Genomic DNA, 17,821 nt, shown 5'->3' with positions numbered 1-17,821 from the left:
AAAAATAATTAGTTCTAAATACGATTGAAGCCCCACGCGGTCGCTAAAGACGAACATTCCTGGGGGCCTTGAAAGGTCAACTTTCAAAATAAAGCAAATGAGAGTAATGAATTCTTAAAGTGAACAGCATGAATAGAAATTGAGTTTACAACTCAATAACTTGGATTAAAACATTTGTAAAAGATCACTTCTTCTCAAATCGATATAACTTTGACCTGGAAAATATTTCAACTGATTAAACTAGGTGAAATTTGAAATAATGAACGCAATGACTCTAAATATTCAAATTACCTTTCAAATCAACCTTAAATTTTAACTGATCTTTGGATTATTTGAATGTTACTATGCGAATGCAAATGTCTCTTTACTCGTGATCGATTGGCAGTCTACAAAGCTTTTTTACTGGTCGCTTGAACTCTCCTCTTGATATCCTCACGGTGACAACTCGAACTACGTTGTCAGGGCCTGGATGCAGTTCAATAATTCTTCCAATTGACCAATGGAGAGGAGATACATTGTCCTCGATCAATAATACCATCCTGTTGAGTTTAATGGTTGGACCTGGAGTACACCACTTCGATCATTTCTGCAGTTCCTGCAAATACTACTTTTTCCAATGAACCCAGAGTTGTTAACGTAACTTTTGTAAATGTTGCCAACGTGACAATTTATTGTCTGCAATGGTTAGAAAATCACATTGAACAGGCTGTATGAGCGAGTCACGATTAGGAAGTGGGAAGGAGTGAGGACACGGAAATCAAGAAGATCGTTTGTGATTGGAGTCAATGGCCTAGGATTCAGGACAGCTTTAATGTTTGCTAAAAGAGTGTTATACTCCTCGAATGTTAACATCCTGCCCTCTGTCACAATCGATAAATGTCTCTTCATCGACTTGACCGCAGCGCCGATGCGTTGTTTAGCCAACTGTGTAGCAATCGTCTTCTCTTCTCTGGATAATAATTCGAAGACTTCTTGGAGCTCCGTCGCAGCACCAACAAAATTCGTTCCATTATCGGAAAAAATGTCTGAAGGGAGGCCATGCCTAGCAGTGAAACGGCTCAATGCAGCAAGAGATGCTTCTGTTGTAAGATCAGAAACCAGTTCTAAATGAACTGACTTTGTGCTGAAGAAAGTGAACACGGCGACGTACCCTTTGGTCACGTGGACTCGGCCTCGGCGATGACTCTCACTTACTTGCAAAGGGCAAGCATAATCTATGCCAGTTGCCGCAAATGGTCGAACGAATGCTCGCACTCTCTGTGATGGTAAATCGCCCATCATGACGGGGGTTATGGGCCTGTATCGAAAACACTTGACACAACTATACACTGTCTTCTGCGCCTCTTTCCTGCCACTGATTGGCCAGAATTTCTCTCGAACTGCATGTAACAATTGCTCAGGTGGACAGTGCTGTAGCTCCACATGCTTCTCTCACATGATAATCCGGGTAATAGGGTGTTTAGCTGGTAAGACAATCTGATGTTTTTCACTGATTGAGATGTTTGCGTGTTCCAAACATTCTCCAAGTCAGATGATCCCTTTGGAGTCGATGAACGGCTTGAGAGAGATCAGAGGACTCTTCCTAGGGCGATCAGTCTGATTCTGAATGCATCGTATCTCTGATGCGAATGATTCTGCTTGAGTCCAACTGACGATAGTCTCTTCTGCTCTCGACAGTTCAACAGGTTTAATTGGACCTGTTACTTTGCTGGAACGTAAATTTTGAATGAACCGATGACAATAGGCAATGATTCGACAAAGTTTGGAATATGAAGAGAACCTCCTCAACACGTTTCCAGGAGTCGTTACCACCAACGAAAAAGATGTTGTTTTCAGTTCTGGAAGTTCCAATGCAGCTGGCTCCATTTGATGGGGGAACTGATTTTCTTCAACCAACCAGTATGGTCCATGCCACCACAGGTTGTTGTGGTTGATGTTCTCGACTGTTGAACCTCGTGAAATTAAATCAATAGGATTTTCTGATGTAGGTACATGACTCCAGTTTATACCTTCTGTCATCTCCTGAATTTTTGTCACTTCGGTTGCCGACGAAGGTCTTGAGTGTTTGAGGCTGAGCTCGGATCCAACCAAGTACCAATGTACTGTCGCTCCACAGCTTAACTCGATCGATCCTGTCGATGAAGGTCTGTTTGGCTGTTTGATATAGCCGAGAGAGTAATACAGCTGCTTCCAATTCCAGTCGTGGAATGGAGATTGTTTTCACTGAAGCAGATCTTGATTTGGTACATAAAAGATGTGAATGACGAATTCCTAGGTTGTCGACACTGACTACGTACAAGCAAGGTCCGTAAGCAAGTTCTGAGGCGTCTCCAAAGCCAAAAATGTCGAAAGTATTTGCTTGGTTCCCCGGAACAACATTTCTGGAGATTTGTAATTCATTGAGCTGAGACATTGACTGGTAATAATCCTCCCAGACATGCTGTTGTTCTTGAGGTAAGGGCTGATCCCACTCGACCCCTCTTGCCCAGAGCTGTTGCGTAATGATCTTACCTTGAATCAGAACTGGTGCAACAGGTCCTAGTGGATCGAATATTTGTGAGATCTTTGACAATACACTTCTCTTGATATTGACAGTGTCGTTGATTAGCGATGCTCGATACTGCAGATTGTCTTTTGCAAAATTCCAGTGAAGACCCAATCTTTTCATGGTGTCTTCACCATGGTGTCGTCTTTGTTGAGAGTGAGCAAAGGATCTATTTCACTTCGCTGTGACAAATGTTCCAATACTTGAGAGTCGTTAGACCTCCATTTTTTTAATGGAAATTGTCCAAACATAAGTAATTCAGGGAGATCTTTCTGCAGTTGTATTGCTTAATGCTTTAATGGAACTCCGGTGAATACATCATCCATGTAGAAATCATTTTTGATCACTGAAGATGCTACAGGATATTTTTGTTTGTACAATGCAGCCAATTCCCTGAGGCATCTCATTGCGTGATACGGTGCACAGGCCGTTCCGGATGTAACAGTGTTTAACTGATGTACTTGAATCGGTTGATCTGGCTCGTTTCTCCAGACTATGAGCTGATATTTCCTGTCTCGCTCGTCGACGAATATCTGTCTGAACATCTTTGTTATATCAGCACTAATGACATAGACATGAGTACGAAATCTCAGAACTATTTGGAATAGATCTTTCTGTAGATTGGGACCGGGAATGAACTTATCACTCAGTGATGCTCCCGATATCGTTTTTGCGGAAGCATAAAAGACTACTCGTAGCTTCGCCGAGATGCTATCCCGTCTGATGACAGCTTGATGGGGTATGTGATAAACTTCTTCTTCTAATTCAAGGGACTTCATGTCCTGGACCAACGACATGTGCCCTGTGTTGATGTTCTCATCCATGAATTGTTGGTATGATTGTTTAAGATCTGGATTTCGTTTGAATCTTCGTTCGAGTGGTTCAAGTCTCCTCTGAGCTTGTATCTTCTAATCTCCAAGGGTGACGCCTGCTTTTGTGGGTAGACGTACAATGAATCTCCCTTGGTCATCTCTGCCAGTGGTGCTGATGAAATGTTTCTCACAGTCTTTCTCTTCTTTTGTGAGGTGATGCGTCTCCATGATGGCCTCTTGTTTCCAAAAGCGTTCCAATTGATCATTCAGTTGATCATTGATGATTTTCAAACACATTGGAGGGGAGGATGATTAATCTTCAACCATCTCTCCTCCAATAATCCAACCGAATTGAGTATTTTGAAGCGAAGGTTGGCCTTCGATGCTGTTTCTGGGTCGTCCTAGCAAAACTTTCCAGTAAAGTCCTGCCCCCAAGAGTACGTCGATTTTTCCAGGTTCATTAAATGTTGGATCAGCTAGATTCAAACTTCCAGGAATGATGATGCGATTAACGTTGATTTTGGTCTGAGGCAGATTCTCTGTGATTGATGGCCAGAGAAGACATTCCATCTCTACACTGAAGTTGTTGTTCATGGCTTTGAGGGCAACCAGAACTGACTTCTTTGACTCTGATTTATTCCTATTTTCTCCGCTGATTGATCTGACGCTGTTGTTGGATACCAATTTGAGTTTTCGTGCTAACTCGTTAGTCATGAGGTTTACCTGGGATCCTGGATCCAGCAATGCTCTGAAAATAACTGGTTCACCTTTTGAATCATGAATATATATCTGTGCTGTTGATAGAATGACCTGAGATGTGAGTTTTGCTGTATAAAAGATCTTCGATGAGGTACGTGGGGCTGCGAGGTCTCCAATGTGAGCTGCAGCTGATATTATTGACTCACCAGTAACTCCAGACTTGTTACTCTCTTCGTGTAAAATTGTGTTATGTTTTTCATTAAATTTTTTGCATGTTGAAGAGGTGCAGTTGTTTGCTTGATGTCCAAGACCGAGGCAGTCGATGCAGAGTCGTTTCTCGATGATGAGAAGAGTTTCTCTCTCTTGGAGAAAGATTAACAAGTTCATCACAGCGATATGTTGGATGATCGTTACTGCAGATTCTGCATGTCCCTGTTTGATGTCAGAAAAACCTTCCTCTTGGATTTATGACTCTCATGTTTGACATCTTTCTTCTGTGTTGATGATTTCTCTTTGGGGGGTTTCTCCTTCGGTTTATTCTGCCCAAGCATCCTGAGGGTGTGACAACGTTGAGTGAGGAATGGCATGAACTCTTCAAGTTTTGGCATATTCTGTGGTGTACGATCTTCGATTGTATTCTGCCAATCTTTCTGTTCGATGTAATCTAACTTCTTTTTTGTAAGGTGAATAATGATTGCATCCCAATATTCAACTGGCTGGGATAACGTTGTGAGCGATGAAATGTGTGTCTGAATGTGCCAGACCAACTGTCGAATTGAGTCTGCTCTGTTTTCTCTTGTGATAGAAGGAAATTCCATCAATTCCTCCAAATGGGTCTCGATAATCATCATCTGGTTATCGTATGTGTTCTTGAGAAGTGCCCAAGCGTTGTCGTAATTTTCATTACTGATGGTGAATCCCTCGATTACTTTGAGAGCATCACCATCCAGGAGTCCAATGAGGTGTTGATGTTTTCGCACTTTTGCTAGATCTGGATCATCGTGGATTGTCGTTTCGTAATTGTTGTTCCAAAATAACCACTTGGTTTAGTCTCCAGAAAATATTGGGAGTTTGAGGTTAGGTAACTGTGGCTTGTCTCGTGTTTCTTGTATGATGATCCTCGCCCCATCGCCCTGATGGTGATTGTCATTGATGTTGAGCTGAGGTGGTTCTGTTCTTTCTCTCTCTATAATCTCTTGTGCGCGTGCTGCTATGTCAAAGTATCTATTTTCGAAATCTTGTCTTTCTTGCTCTTGTTCTGCAATGAATTGAGCTTGGGCGTCTAGGTCTGGCTGAGGCAAATCAACAATTTCTCCTTGCACTGTTTCAAATGCAACACAACCCTCTTCAAGTTTTTTCAACCTCAGTGCCGCTTGAATCGCTGTCACGTTACAATTTTGATTGAAAAATATTTCAATACGTGTGACTTGAGCCTTGGCGCGACCCCTGCGTTGTTTCAAGGCAGGCAGTTCTTCCATTGTCAATCAGATGTATTGGGGAATAGGGAAAAGGGAAATAAGTGACTCACTCACCTGCAATGTACGTTGCTTCCGAGCCCGACGTACCAACGAGACTCTGGATGATGTGGATAATACTGCTTGACAATTCACTCGTCGCTCTATACTGACCGGAACCTTCTGCATGTCTGATGGTGATGATGATCGCTTGATGTACTTGTGGCAGTGTTGAATGCTCTCAACATCCACGGATGTGTCGTTGCTGAATTTTTGAGACTGTTGAGTGTTCTCAACCTCCACGAATACGTCGTTGAATAAAGGCGACTCGATTGCCTGGTTAATTGAGTGTAAGTGTGTGTTACACGGATGTACTCTCGAAGTAGGTTTAATGCTTTTTGCACCTTTTTAACGAGTGTGCCCTTTTCGATGATTGATCAAATCCGTTGATTTGAATTAATTTAACTGAATTTATGATGATAATGAATGCTGAATATGTGTAAGTGCGTGGGGGCTTCAACTCGGCGTCTCAGCGTCCCTGTTGCGTCGATTGTCGTTGTAGATGGTTGAAGAGCGATTTTCATCGATTCTTCACTAATAATTGAGTTTTTGACTCATTTTGTCAGTCGTGAGTCGAGTTTATTGGGCGCCAATGTTTATGGTGTGGTTTGTGAACTGAATAGACCCATTTTATTAGATGAAAACTGACTATTTATTCAACTTGAAAATCGTCTTGTCATACAAATTCACCATCTTCATGATTACTGAATTTCTCCAAAAATGATTCATTTTAAATACGATTGAAGCGCCACGCGGTCGGTAAAGACGAACAACAAACTTCAACATATGTGTTGAACAAAATTCATTGTTAATTATGGTTTTAATGAATTTACGGGGTATCCTTTTCTCAATTATTCAAGGGTCACGTGATACGAACCACTTCAATAATTCCAGCCAGCCAAGAAGTGATCAATTTGATAATACCCATATTCATCATAATCAAGGTGAAAATTATCATCAGCAGTCATTTTCTGATGGTTTTCAATTTGAAGGGAAACAAAATTGTGAGTGTCTCTTTCTATTTTTTTTCTCATTTTATTACGAAATATAATTTAAATTGCAAAGAGAATTTGGAAATTGATGGTCAATAATTGTTATAAACAGAAAAATCAAAATCTAGCGTAAAGATTTTTTTTACTAGCAAATGTGTGTGGATATCAAAATGATACTTGAAAGTTTGAAGAATTGATTACGGGAATGGCACAATGAACAGAATTTTTTTATAAAAAATGAAGGAATTTCAATGGAATTCTTATAGAATTCCAATGGAAATTCGTAGAGAAAGCACTAAATTGTTTTTTATTGGATTTTTTCTAATTTGTAGAATTGATTTTCAATTTTTATCAAGAATTAATTATATATTTTTCTATCAAGCGTAACGTGGTACGAGCAATTATTATAATCCGAGACAATCAAGGAGAGATTCATTCAATAATGCTCATTCTCATACCAATTATAGTGCTGATAATCGTGGTAATCCTCAGAAGAGTCCTGAAATGGATCATTCATATTTTAATGACCAGAAGGATCGAATGAAGAATCCATTTCACAACTTCAATGCAGCACGAAAGAGAACTGAGCAATTGAAAGAGGAATTGAAGAAGCTACAAGGCGATCTTACCAAGAAAAAAACTAGAGGTGGTTATTATCTGGATTATCGCAATTCAAAGTAATTTATATTTATTTTTATTTTTGGATCTCGATGTAAATACGTTCACTATGGGAGTGAAGAAAATTCGGTGGAATTTTAGAAGTTTTTGTACAGTTCAAAGAGTTTTTACATATGAGACTTTTGCAGAATTTCGAAAAATTTGTAAGGTTTTGGGAAAACTTAAAGAATTCAGAATTTAGAAAATTGTTGGGAATTCTGAAGAAACTTCTGCAGTTTAAGAAAATTCCGCTTATAACGTAATTATTAAATAAAATGTATTAGTATTTCCTGGGCGGAGATTATTCATATAATTTGTTTTTAATTGTCAATGAATTGATGTAATGAGTTGATTGAATGAGAACTTTCACCTTATTTTGTTCCCATTATTACATAATTTTGTATATGAGGTACTCATGTGACTTAATTATCTTGAAATTTTCTTAATAGACCTAAATTGATATGTTAAGTACTGTCAAAGTCAAGTAATGTATAAATTCGAAGTTTTTGCAGATTTTGATCGTTTTAGCATCATTTCTTTTTAAGTGGAATTGGCGAGATATCTCAGAATCTACGAGAGATACAGAAATTTTTGCAAAGATATTGTTTGAAACGCAACTAAAATTCCAGAACATTCTGGTCGACCATCGGCCTACTTCGAAAATCTCCAGGACCCTCCGGGTCATCAGTCATAAGTCAGCGAAACACGCGCGAATCAGTTTAGGCTTAGCCTCTCACCGTACAAGTCTAACTCGGGCAAATCACCTGTAGAAGTCTTACATCGCATCTCACCGAGTACAGTGGCTTCTTGAACCTCACCTAGCTCACTAGTAACCAAGTACATCACCGGTCTTTGTAAGATCACCGTTCCGTTCAGTACATCACCACAATAATTAGTTAAAATTCAACTATCATCAGTGATTCAACTTTATTAAAATTAAAGGACTATCAAAAGTGACAATTTACCAAAGAGTGTATAAAATATTAACGACGTGGTTCGATCCCACGAATAAATAGTGATATTTTTATAATCAGTGCCATCATTAATTTTCCAGCATCTCCCTCCACATTTTTCTCCCACATCCACCCTAAACCTAGTTCCTCACCAAACAGATATTCTTTGTCAGTTACGACATTCTCTTCAATAATAGTCATTATGATAATTTCGCTAGCTTCATTAGATTCTGAGATATCGCAGAAAAATTGATTCGTCCTAATTTTATTTCTTCGGAAATGAATCTCTAAATGATTGCAACTTTAGAACAAATCTCAACAATTGATTCTGGATTCTATAATCCACTCATCACTCTCCTAAATCAGGAAAAAATATGATCTCTCAAGTATCAACTCCATGTAATGAATTTAGAAATTAATTAAAATATTTCTCTTATATCCTTAATAGAAGCTTATAACTGAGGAATCTATCTCGTGGAATATCACAGATGGAATTGCTATTTAAACGGATCTATGTAAATTTCATTTTGTTGTATTTGAAATGCAATTATCCAAAAATTTGTATCCAGAGTTAAGCCAGACTTGACTTTGTGTCTATAGAATTTTTTTTCTTTTTTCACAATTCCACAGTCGACTCTGGGGTTAAATTTGAGGTTTAACCATCAGGGTTATAAATTGATTCATTATTCTGTTATATGTTACAGATACCGGCGGGGAAAATTTATTCAAGAGAAACAGAAGTCGAATGGAAATATGAAAAAATTTACCAGTGGTTATGGAACAAAGTACTATTTCCAGTGAATTGATACACTATTATTTTTTTATAAACATTTTGATACCAATGTTTGATTATTTTATTTGATAATCATTTTGATATGAATTTTTCATACAATTTAATGTGATTTTTTGAGAGAGGATTTTGCGTTTTGCTCATTTATTAGGAAATTTGGAGAGGTAATTGAAATGATTCAATTAATTTTCATTTTTTTAAGTTTGTTGGTTATATTGTGATTGATCAATATAAATTCATGTAATGTTAATTATTTAGTTTCAGGAAGTTTCATAGCAATTCAAGATTTTATTTTGGGGAGTCAATTTCGAAGAAGGCAAATTTTGGTTCCATTCTGTTTTCTTAAGGTGAAGTTCATTGAAGTATGTGAATGTAAAATTGTATTAATACTTTTTTTATTTTGTGCAGTTACATAAGGCAGAAAAATCTAACGAAAAATTATTGTATGATTCGGATGTTAAGAAATATTTTTAATATATTTCGATAACACATTCGATAATTTTTTCTACATTCCCCTCGGATTATCACACAGTCTAAATGATCAGCTCTGAATTTTGGTTTAGTTCGTTTCCATTATGTTAGTGTTCACTTGAAAGAGAATTTTGGGTATTTTTCTAACCATATACTTTATTTTAAATCAATTCAATGGGAAAGTGAACCCATTTCAGACTTTGTATATCGGGTCCCTCATAAAAATAAGAGCTATTTTAATGATATTTTTTTTTCTTTATTACATTTTGTATTATTGACATAATTTACAATCCATTCATTGATGAGTAACATTTATTAATCCAATGTAGATCCAATCATTTTAAGAGTACAATGAACCGACGGTCCCAGAGAATCGCTAGTCTGAAGAGAAAAGTACGGAATAAGCACTAATCCAGTTTCGATTGTCAAAATTCTATGTAAATGGTGAATGTCTACCTTTCCAAAGAAGTTTTTCATAAAATTCCATGAAATTATCCAATTATTCATTTTTTATTTCAGTGAAAATTCGACTCAGGCTTTGTTTAATAGTTATTGAAATTCATTTCAGTTTAATTTATTCAAGATTTCAAGATTTTTTTAGATCTCCAGTATTTCTCAGTTGGTTTTCTCGAAAACTTTTCCAATCTCAAGTTTTTTTTAAATTTTGAAGACGACTTTTAGCTTATAGAGACCTGATTTACTCAAAATTTGTACTTGTAATTACTCAGAATTCTTCAGTAATTCTACAGAAGCGGGCTTCTGCGATAATGGCACCAATCTATTTTAAGGATTGACGTTCCCAGAGAATCGCTAGGCTAAAGAGAAAAGTACGGAATAAGCACTAATCCAGTTTCGATTGTCAAAATTCTATGTAAATGGTGAATGTCTACCTTTCCAAAGAAGTTTTTCATAAAATTCCATGAAATTATCCAATTATTCATTTTTTATTTCAGTGAAAATTCGACTCAGGCTTTGTTTAATAGTTATTGAAATTCATTTCAGTTTAATTTATTCAAGATTTCAAGATTTTTTTAGATCTCTAGTATTTCTCAGTTGGTTTTCTGGAAAACTTTTTCAATCTCAAGTTTTTTTTAAATTTTGAAGACTACTTTTAGCTTATAGAGACCTGTTTTACTCAAAATTTGTTCTTGTAATTACTCAGAATCCTTCAGTAATTCTACAGAAGCGGGTTTCTGCGATAATGGCACCAATCTATTTTAAGGATTGACGTAAGCAAAAATACGAAAATCGGGCATCTTTTCACAATATCCCACCTTGATGAAACTTTTCAAGTATCTTGTCCTATTAGTTCCACAACTCGATGAATTATTTCATAATTTTTCACCTTCTAGATTATGTGAAATTTTAATTCCAAAATTTGCTTTATATACACCTCCAATGGAACGCTTATTTTGAATAAACACACAGAATATCGACAATATGAGGCAGGCATGGGCGATGGAGCTTTCATCTTGTAATAATTCACACAACGACTTCCCGAAGATCCATGACGTTTGACCTTTTTAAACATTTTTTTCCAAAAAACTGCAAAATTTATGTGATTGAGGTTAAATTCAGCTGAAAAGGCGGCCAGACTTGGCAACGATGATCGATCAGATAACGCGCATGCGCGTTCCCAACCATGGCGGGACCTTTCAAATATAAATCATGGCTCTTATATCAAATTACAATAATAAACACAATTTAATTTAATCCTTTACAGTTTTATTTTGCACTACAGAGTTGAAGTATAATAAATATTATCACAATATTGATACATTTCTAATTTTTCCATTTCGAATTTCCATTACACGATATGTACCTGAAGTAATTAGTAATCGCCTTGTACAATTCTTGTAAGTCTTTTCCTCGAGGTTTATAGGGAATTGGAATCAATAATTTCTCAATGCCCATTTCCTCATCGGATTGAAACGCAACTGATAGATCCTCAAAACCAATACGAAGCTTTCCCATTTCTTTCCCCATAGCGAGAGGAATCACTTTCGATAAAGGAGAAAGCGTATTTTCCACTTCCCTTACCTCTCTCGCCTCAGTATATTTTTTTTAGAGCATCGGACACGGTAATGGAATCATAAATAAAATCCTCAATTGTGAACTCATTGTAAGCAAAATGCCTCAACATATATACGTCATAGGAAGCATTGTGAGCCTTCGATGTAGTCACGTCCAACCATTGACGTGCAAGGACAGATAGGGTCAATTTCTGAGGACCGAATTTTTTACTTCGATTCTTCTCCAATTTCTTGAACCCTTGAAGAGAACAGGAAAGACCTTCGACAATTGATTGGAATTCTCCAACAAGTCCATATTTCTCAATTGAACCAAGTAAAATAGGACCATCGAAGGACATATTATGGGCCACCATTATAATTTTCTTATTGAATGTCTTCAGATAAGCAATAAACTCTGAGAGCACTACACGCAAGGTTGATGACTCCTGGTGTACTCCATGTAAAAACAAATCTCCACCTACATTTGTCAAGCCATGGCTAGCAGTTGCTCGAGCATCAATAGCCTTTGATGGTCGAATATACTTATCAAATATACTGGACCCTGTACATGCTGCAATCTGTAATGTATCGCAATGATTACCGAACCCAGATGTTTCCAGATCGAAAAAAACGATTTGATAAATATCATTGGCCAAATCCACTGTAATGTCGTCGTTCTGTGGCACAAATGATGTATCGATAGCGGGAGTCTCAATAAGCCCCACCTGGGACCTATACATAACTCCTTCAGAGTGTTCATTCCTATGATGGAGGGCATTACGCTTCTTCTTCAATTCAATACGATTTTTTTGAACTCTCAACTCGAAGAGTTAATTGTTTTCTGTTCAGCAACGATGTCAGTCCTTCGAACGCGTCCAACAAGGAGACCATCAACATGCAATTTTAATTCCTCAAAAAGTTCGACCAGATATCTTTCTCCCAGATTCTTCTCAGCCACTGCAGCTGCCACTCGATAATCCATCGATTCACTGAGACTGAAACAGGTTTGTTTCGATGCTTTTCGAGCAATGGCGGCATTCAAATTCTCATTTCCCTGACTGGATGCTGAATGAGCATATTTCCCAACATTTTTGGCTAATTCTCCAAAGACCCTATCAAGCTCTTCAAAGAGTACTCCGTTCTTCAGACCTTCTCCAATTGTTCTATGATAGTAATTGCTAGATGTTTTGCCCTTACGCCAATCACCACAGTCAAGATGAATACTGAAAGCGTGGTAAGGTGTATTCCTGGTAGCCGCAGCTAGTGCTTCAGCATTCTTATGATTCTGGGATTGCGTACCTGAAACACCTCTTCAAGCAATCGATGACTGGTGTAGTCATTTCTTTTTTCGGGTCTTTCTCTCTAGGAATCTGATACGGAAGAGTTTTCACACCTTTCAGCAGATGATTTGTATCTGACAATTTAACAAGTGCTCATTTCTATTCCAGTCACCGACCTGTAATGAGGGAATAACATTAGATCATTCGATAAACATTTCATTTTAGCTATACTATATCTATACTATATTAATATATATTCACTTTTTGACCACAGCACAAAACGAAGAATCACAATTGGGAATCCAATGGAGCCGACGGATTTACCTACAAATAAAAATACACAAACGCAATAAAAAATTAAAGAAAAATCAAACGTAGTAGAGAAATAATTGACTCACATTTGATGTCTACAATTTTTCCTGCAAATTCCGACGAATATCTCAGTGACTGAAAATTTGGCTTTCAACTGCAACAAAAATAGAATTAAAATATCTAGAAAATTGGCAATATAATGACAGGAGTGAAAAAATTACTGTAACTAACTCACCTCAGATAATGTATCCACTTTGAAATATTCACTACACTGCGAGAGAATTTTCAATGCGATCACAAATCACAAAAAATTGGGTTGTGGTATATGATGAATGAAGTTGCCGCTCTACTTTTTATTCCGATTCTCTTCCCATTTTTCCATTAGAAAAGACACGTAGGGTGAGCAGCCCAACTGTGGAACACCCCCCAATCAACGGAACACTCTTATGTTGTGACATGTTAAAATAATATTGAACCGACATTGACTCAACCCTGACGAGCCATTGGTTGAACCCTACGTGATATGTCGGATATATATCGCGAGAATTGATGTATGGGGACCATTATTAATTTGACCCCGATCCGTCATTGGCCCGAGCTTTGTGTCGACAGAACTACAGGTGAAAGTTGCTACATATTATATGCCTTAAAACTTGTAGAAACTCACATTTGATGTCTACAATTTTAGTGGGCTGCACAATGCATATCCCACTGAGGTTCAGGCATGGGTGGTGGAGGTCCTGCTGGGATTTTTGGGGGTGGTTGCACTACTTGAGGGGGTGCTACCTGTGAGGGTGCTACCTGTAGGGTAGGAGCACTCTGCCCAGTTGGTGCACCGGCCGCTGAGGCTGCGGCGGCTGAGGCTTGGCGTGCGATGGCTGCCTCGATCTGCTTCTGCCTGCCTCCCCTCCTTGTGGGTCTCTTCCTCTTCCCTGGGGCTTCTGCGCTGGGTGTCTCCTCGTTGTCCCAGTCATCTAGAGGTGAGGAGTATAGAGGGTATAGGGGGTGAGGGCGATCTGGTCGGATCGCTTGACTCTCCCTCCGGTGTGTCGCTCGAACCTCTCGCCACCTCATCTCCTCTTCTACTTGATCAGCCCAGGAGGTGGAAAGCGGATGGTTAGGCGAGGGCTAGAGAGGCGGTACTACCCTGGGGGCGGGCCTCTCAGCTGAGGATCCTGTCGTGACGGTCGTGGAGTCCACCAAGGTCCTGGGTCTCCTGGTGGCTCCCGTGGACGCTGCGGGTCCCGACTTTTGATGAGCTGGGGGTGCTACCGGCTTCGAGGGTGCCCCTCCATTACTCGACGCTCCGGTGAGTACCTCCAGCTGTCGGTCGTCCTCCGTCACGTCCATCAGGACGAGGTCGGAGTTTGAGTCGACCTCTGTGGTCGAAGAGTTCGGGGGCTTGAACTCACTCAACGTCATAGTATGTAGGCGGTTAAGAGGGATTGAGCCCTGGAATTCTGGGCATCCCTCTGGCTGCTTTGGTCGCCGAACTTCTCGGAGGCGCTGGGCCGGTTGAGATGAGGCGACTTCTGTCATTGGGGTTTCTTCTCCCTTTTTAATGGGCTGGGCTCCTGCTATCTGGGCGCTAGCACGTCGCTCACACTCCAATTTCTCCCCCCGGGAGTGTTTTGAGTTCTCCCGGTCCCGCCTCGGTGAGCGTGATGTGGTGGAGTTGTCGGAGGAGCTGTCTTCACCGCTGCTGCTGCTGCTGGAGCTCGAGCTACTACTGCTCGAGCTGCTACTGGTGCTAGGCTCCGGGAATTGAGGCACTCTAGTCCTGCCGGTAGCCAGGCGCAAGATGCCTCTCAGAGCCCGAATGGGTCCTGGTAGCTTCCTGTCAAGCCTCCACAGGGAGTCCTTGTAGGGCTCCAACTTGCGGCACACCGAGGAGTCCAGCTCTCGGGGCTGCTTTGATGGAGACCGTCTGGACGCCTTGATGTGTCGGTCCTTTGGACGTGGGGAACTTGTGGCTTGGTCTCGGGGTTGAGGGTCACTGGGAATGGTATCCTGGACGGTCTCCGCGGAGGAGTACTAGGAGCTCGATGATGTTGGCTCACCAGACGTCAAGTCCTTCTCACCAGCTTGCTCATGGTTGGAGTTGTCCAGGGAGCTGGCTTCACTCCGCTCACCTAGGGCTATGGATAGGGCTGACAGAGGGCTAGATGTGACCTGCTCACCTGCAGCTATCCCTCTGTCCTCTTCCTGGATCTCCATGGGGCTAGACTGCTGTTCGTCTGCTGGGACTTTCCCACTTTCCCCCTCCAGGAGTTGGTTTTGCCCTTGAGAGCTACTCTCATCTCCTTTTGGGGTTTCTGGGGCTACTTGAGTGGTTGGAGGTGTCATCAGGGAGGTAGGCTTGTCTTGCTCGCCTGAATACTTCCGGCCGTCAGTCTCCATGATCTCGAGGGGATTGGGAATGATTTTGTGGGTGGCCTCCTGAGCTTTCTCGGTGTTCAAGAGTGCTGAGTTCTCTGTCGCACCTTCTTGAACAACCAGGACTACTTGGGGTTCAGGGTCTTCCTCGAGGAGTTGACTGGGCGGATGCTCGGGAACCCGTCTGGGATCCTCCGGCAGGGTCGGCCGGGTCTTCACTCCTACTTCCCCGGTGTCCTTTCTCTTGTCCTTGACCCCTCTCTTCTTCTTTTTCTCCTTCGGCGCCTCCCTATGCAGCTTCTTATCACCCTACAATCAATTCCAGAATAATTTAAAGAAAATGATGAACGATGCTTAATATTGGGGGTGAAGAAGAGGTAGGTCAGAGGAACAGGGTGTAGGGGTTTCTTTGGATGTCACTACTCTTGCTCCAGAGGGGGAGTATAGCGTTTCAAGTCTTGGATTGACGAAACTCCCTTTTCCGTCCAGCCAGATCTACTAGCTCATATCGCGTGCTCGATAATTTCTTATCGATCACGTACGGACCATCGAATGGCTTTGCGAGAACTGCTGAGAACCTCTTGGCTGCATTGGAATGAGTATGCGTCCTTCGGAGCACTAACTCCCCAATTTCGAACTTTCTGCTTCGATGTCGTAAGTAGTGGGCCTGCCTGTCTTGGGATTCCCTCAGGGCATGTTTGAAGACTTTTCGTAGCGTCTCCAATCTCTTCATGCGCTCAACCCATTCCTGGGGGTCGCATGGGATGGGCGCTACTTCTCCCTGTAATTCTCGTTTCAGGGATGCTGAAATTTCAGGTTCTCTCCCAAAATTTGCGAAAGCTGGAGATGCTTTTAAAGAGCGGTGAACTGCGGTGTTGTAGGCGAAGCGAAACTCGTGGAGATGACGATCCCACTCGCGCTGATCATCATCCGTGAAGGCTCTCAACATCATCTTCAGCACTCTGTTGACCCTTTCCACTGGATTACCCTGGGGGTGATAGGGTGGAGTAAAAATCCGAGAGGGTATACGAAAGAGAGAAAAAAATTATTTTTATTTTATACTCATAAGAGAGGAGAAATAAATCCGTTCATTTAACGAATAAAATTAATATTCAAGAAATATTCAATTGCGCACTCAAATATGAACTCGAAAATTGGAAAATTTCGTGCTCAGCGATTCAATGAGAACGCGAGGACTATGAGACTCCTCTTCCATTTCATCCCCTGGAAAAATGCAGATGAAACACTTTAACCCTCTAATATAGAAGAGCTCTCCACAGGCCACTTGAGGCACGGGGAATGGAGAAAATTTCAGAAGCATTGAGAAGTTAGGAACCCAAATGTTCTCAATTCATGACCTAAAATTATCGTGAAATATGAGAAAATGTGTTTCGAATTCAAGTGCAATAGTAATAAATTTCCTTGAAAATTATTGCGAATTATAAATTTGTTATCCTATTTTGAGGGTAAATTCTCTTTGAATAAATAAAATTGCAGTTCAATTCATCAGGATTCTTTGCTTCCTAAACTTTGATACGACAATTCTGGAATTCAGAAATTTTCATTAAAAACTATCAATATTTTTTGTTCTCAGTAAAAGTTCAAATCGTAGAATTAAGAGAAGTGACCACTTCAGTCCTTCAGTTCTTCCTCACGTATGACCTTAAAAATGTTTAACGTTTGAGAAGTATTTCTCTTTCTTATAACTCTGATTACTATTTAGAAAGCGAACTCCACAAGGTGTTTCAATTAACAAATAAATCTAGTCTAAATACGATTGAATTGAATGCCGAATTCATCATGAAAATTTCAACTTTGAGGCACGAATTGTATAGATGTGATTGGGATAAAAAAAGAGATCACTAGCGCATTATCAATTTGAGAACTTTCTCGCCACCGGGGTAGTGTATTTGAATGATTTTCCCTAACATTATGTTCAATTTGAATGCAGTAAAATTTCACCAATAAATTTCAGGATTGTTAAAAAAAAAGAATATAGAATTTAATGGAAAAAAGCAGACGATAAACGTCACAGGAGGAAATATTTTGGTAAGATGAATAAATTGAGATAAATACAGAGAATAAGAGATAGACAGAAGGAGAAAAAAATACTGAAGGACATCATAAAAAGAAGACATAAGCGGTAATGAAGAAAAATTTAATTTTCATTTCAAACAATAAACAGATGAATGATGTTTTTTAATGAAAATTTTCATGAAAAATAGGGAGAACATGCTGTAACGTGGCGCAGACATTTATGCTGGCCTCATCTATACAGCAGATGACGCATTTAAGCAAATCGGATGGTCTGATCATACAGTGGAACAAAAAATCCGTAATTGGAGTTCATTAACCCTTGACATGACGAGTTATTTTTTTACACAAATGCATAATAGTGAATAGATTTC

The 17,821-nt window shown here is 39.8% G+C and overlaps 1 protein-coding gene across 1 annotated transcript; it reads right to left on the bottom strand.

The window, feature by feature from the left end:
• Positions 1-684: 684 nt before the first annotated feature.
• On the bottom strand, positions 685-1,278 carry LOC107041300. Its single transcript, XM_015261791.1, has one exon. It carries the CDS (start codon positions 1,276-1,278, stop codon positions 685-687), a length of 594 nt encoding a protein of 197 aa, XP_015117277.1.
• Between the last annotated feature and the right edge of the window lie 16,543 nt (positions 1,279-17,821).

The sequence above is a fragment of the Diachasma alloeum genome, unplaced genomic scaffold, assembly GCF_001412515.2.
Source record: "Diachasma alloeum isolate Michigan unplaced genomic scaffold, Dall2.0 Dall_scaffold_00361, whole genome shotgun sequence".
NCBI classification, from domain to species: domain Eukaryota; kingdom Metazoa; phylum Arthropoda; class Insecta; order Hymenoptera; family Braconidae; genus Diachasma; species Diachasma alloeum.
This window is presented reverse-complemented; position numbering and strand designations above follow the sequence as displayed.

What these genes read in the sequence shown, in the direction of transcription:
- LOC107041300 (XM_015261791.1), bottom strand. Translation starts at nt 1,278, where the DNA reads ATGGGCGATTTACCATCACAGAGAGTGCGAGCATTCGTTCGACCATTT.